Source organism: Suricata suricatta, chromosome 8, assembly GCF_006229205.1.
Source record: "Suricata suricatta isolate VVHF042 chromosome 8, meerkat_22Aug2017_6uvM2_HiC, whole genome shotgun sequence".
Taxonomy (NCBI): domain Eukaryota; kingdom Metazoa; phylum Chordata; class Mammalia; order Carnivora; family Herpestidae; genus Suricata; species Suricata suricatta.
In genome coordinates, this window is record NC_043707.1 from 137425970 (window position 1) to 137429393 (window position 3424).

The 3424-nt window shown below is 49.0% G+C and overlaps 1 protein-coding gene across 1 annotated transcript in view; it reads left to right on the plus strand.

Annotated features, from left to right (window-relative positions):
* The first annotated feature begins 544 nt into the window (after nucleotides 1-544).
* The window catches only part of DNAJC11 (DnaJ heat shock protein family (Hsp40) member C11), a 45375-nt gene continuing 42495 nt past the window's right edge, over nucleotides 545-3424 (plus strand). Inside the window, exons 1-3 of the mRNA XM_029945924.1 lie at nucleotides 545-551; nucleotides 720-784; nucleotides 1767-1896. Coding sequence (XP_029801784.1) covers nucleotides 545-551; nucleotides 720-784; nucleotides 1767-1896 — 202 coding nt within the window. The remainder of the gene's footprint in view (nucleotides 552-719; nucleotides 785-1766; nucleotides 1897-3424) is intronic.

The window sequence follows — 3424 nt, forward strand, 5'->3', positions numbered from 1 at the left end:
CAAGGGTCTGGGTCTGGGTCAAAGGACAGGCCGAGCGTCTCAGTGTCTCAGTGTCGGTGTTCCTTTCCCGGGTGACAGATCATGTGACGTCCGCGGGAAGGCTCGTAGAGGGCAGCTGGTGGGCCACAGCCCCACCGGGGCACGTGTGACATCTTCCCAGTCACGTGGGGTGTCCTCCTTCTGGAGGGCTTCAGAATTCCTTGTTTAAAACCTCTAGGGAGCCTGCAGAGCCGCGCTGGTTTTCTGGACTCTGAACAACTTCGTCTCACATAAAGTATTTAGATTTTGTGCCAGAGGCGCCTGGGTGGCTCAGTGGGGTAAGCATCTGACTCTTGATTTCGGCTCAAGTGATGATCTCATGGTTCGTGACAGTGACGGGGCAGAGCCTGCTTGGGATCCTCTCTCTCTGCCCCTTCCCCGCTCATGCTCTTTCTCTAAGTAAATAAACTTTAAAAACTAAAAGTAAATGTCATGCCAGAAATTATTACCAAAGTATAGTAAAGTTTTGCCTTTTGTTCTTAGTGAAAAAAACTCAGTCCTGGAAATGGAAGGTAATGAAAAGTTGTGGCAATTATAGGAAAATGGTCTCACGTTTTCCCTTGTGCCCTTGACCCCTGACCAGTCCCTGTGCCGGTTCTCCTTGCGTGGTCCGAGGCTCGCTCCTGGTGCACCGTGGGCCCTCGCCTTCTTGCCGGGACCCGTCCATTCTCTGCCCGCAGGCTGGTTTTTTGGCCCCTCTGGCGTGTTGTCGGCAACCCGGAAGTGGGCTTCTGTTGACAAAATGGTGAGGGAAGGTTGTCTCCCAAAATCAGAATGTTCTTTACTCGACCGATGATCTGGATGGAGCCGCCCACTCGGCATCACCTCCGATAGACAGAACAGTCCCTGCGGCCGGCACAAAATCGAACAGGACGTTTCCCCAGAACAGACCTGAGGGGCTGGCCAGGTTGGTGGCTCGGTGGCCCTAGGGCCCCTGAGGGAGTCTGCGTCTGAGGACATCTTGGTGGCTGTGTGGCAGGCAAAGCAGAGAGTGGGTTTTCTTCTCCCCACCCCCTTCTGTGTGGCTAACATAACACTCAGTCCATTGTGCTCACTCCGCTCCTCCCGTGGTGCATGTTTTCCATCAGACTGAGGACGTGTAAGGACCGGGGAGCCGGATGCTTGGGGACAGGTCTTTGGGGTTTGTTGGGGGCGGGGAGGGCTTTGGTTTCTATAGGACACCAATGCATATGTCCACTTTCTGTGCTCCCTTTTAGAATCAGAAATTGAATCACAGGCATGTGTTGGTTTTGCAATTTTAATGCGGTTTTTAAGGATAAATATTCGTTGAGGTTCCTTTGTCAGAAAACTGGATGAACGCAGGGCCTTTCTGTCTGATGGTAGATAGCTTTTTTCCTGTCGGAACCAGTCTTCTGTTGAGAGTGCCTCAGCATGATTTATTTCAAATAACTTGGGCGAGAAAGTAAGCGGGTGTCTGTACGTTTTTAGTTTCAGCTCAGAGCACATTGAACCGGTAGAGAGACACATCTGATAGCAGCAGTTCCCAGAAAAACACAGTTGCTGTTGATGTACATAATTGATCACTTTATTAACTGTGGAAAAAAGAAGCCTTATTGAAGCAATAAAGCCTAACTTCATTACGTCCTGAGTACAGAAAGCACACACACTGGAGAGAGGCGGACGGGTTCCCGTTTCAAGGCTGATTCTGATCACGATAATATTTAAGCAGCATTGATTGCTCTCTAACTGGAGTTTTCTCTCCGTAGGCCTCCTCCGAAGAGCTGAAAGCTGCCTACCGGAGGCTCTGCATGCTCTACCACCCCGACAAGCACCGGGACCCAGAGCTCAAATCCCAGGCGGAGCGCCTCTTCAACCTCGTGCACCAGGCTTATGAAGGTCAGCGGAGGGCGGGGCCTCACGCACGCGCCCTGCGGAGCAGCCGCTCGAGTTTTCAGAGACTTGATTTGTAGAGGACAGAAAGAGAGGCCTCAGAGGTGCCTGAGGGAGCAGGTTAGGTTAGTGCTTTTCTACTGACAGCTCCTTTGAAAGAGTAGTAGTTCTGCTCTGGAAATCAATGCGTCCAGTCAGTGGACGTGAGAGCGTGAGCAGAGGCGCCGAGGGGCCCAGGCTGCAGGGAGCACTCGGGCTGCAGGGAGCACTCGGGCTCGGGGTCGCTCGCTGGCTCTCTTCTAAAGGGAACTCTTCCAGGTGAAGGGCTGATGGCTTCAGACAAGTCCTCTTTGTTCTCTTTTTTATGAAAACATAGACAAGAATGGGTTTTTTTTGTCCGAACAGCATATTGTTGGCTCGGGAGCCTTCGGTTAAGGAAAGGTTCTAACAGAAGGAAGAAAATGATGTTAAGGCCAACAGGAAGTAAAATCAAGTAATTCAGTGTTTTATACTTACATCTTAGGTACTTCAGAAAGAAAGTTTTGTGATGTAGTTCTATACAAAATATTAAAATCGGGGCGCCTCGGTGGCTCAGTTGGTTAAGCGTCTGACTTCAGCTCAGGTTCGTGGGTTCGAGCCCCGCGTCAGGCTCTGTGCTGACAGCTCAGAGCCTGGAGCCTGCTTCAGATGCTGTGTCTGTCTGTCTGTCTGTCTCTCTCTCTGCCCCTGCTCCGCTTGTACTCTCTCTCTCTCTCTCTCTCTCTCAAAAATAAACAAACATTAAAAAAATTTTTTTAATATTAAAGTCAACAATGGGTCCACTTTCTTTTGGGGATGGTGGGCAAGCTCTAACAACGTAGCGGTGGTAGTTACACGACCGTGAATGTACTTAATGCCCCTGAAGTGTGTCAATTTTATGTTATGCATATTCTGCCACCATTTTATAAATAAAATTTTAAAAATATTAAAAATATTAATGCACTCTTAGAATACATACCAAGTTCTTTATTCTGGTGCAAATTGGTGATTTGCTTCTTAGACCAAAAATTAGATAATGTGTTTCTTTCCGAAATAAAGACTTCTCTGGTTGGGGGGCTCAGTCGGTCAAGCTACATCAGTCCGTCTTCGGCTCGGGTCATGATCTCACAGTTTGTGAGTTTGAGTCCCTCGTCAGGTTCTGTGCTGGCAGCTCGGAGCCTGGAGCCTGCTTTGGATTCTGTGCCTCCCTCTCCCCCTGCCCTTCCCCTGCTCGTGATCTGTCTCTCTCTTTCTCTCTCTCTAAAATAAACATTAAAAAAAAGTTTTTTAATCCATTGTAAAGACTTCTCGTTGTAGACCTAAAAGCATATGCCGTATTTCACTTTATGGTTTTAACAAAACATTAGATTTTAAAATGAGTGAAACCCGGGCTGCGGCACACGATCCGCATCTGTGGTCCACACTGGGTCATTCGCAGACTTAACTGCCGACCAGAAGCCTGTTCCTTTTATCGTTTCCCGTTGTCCGCGTGGCTGTGTTCATTTCACCGTTGTCC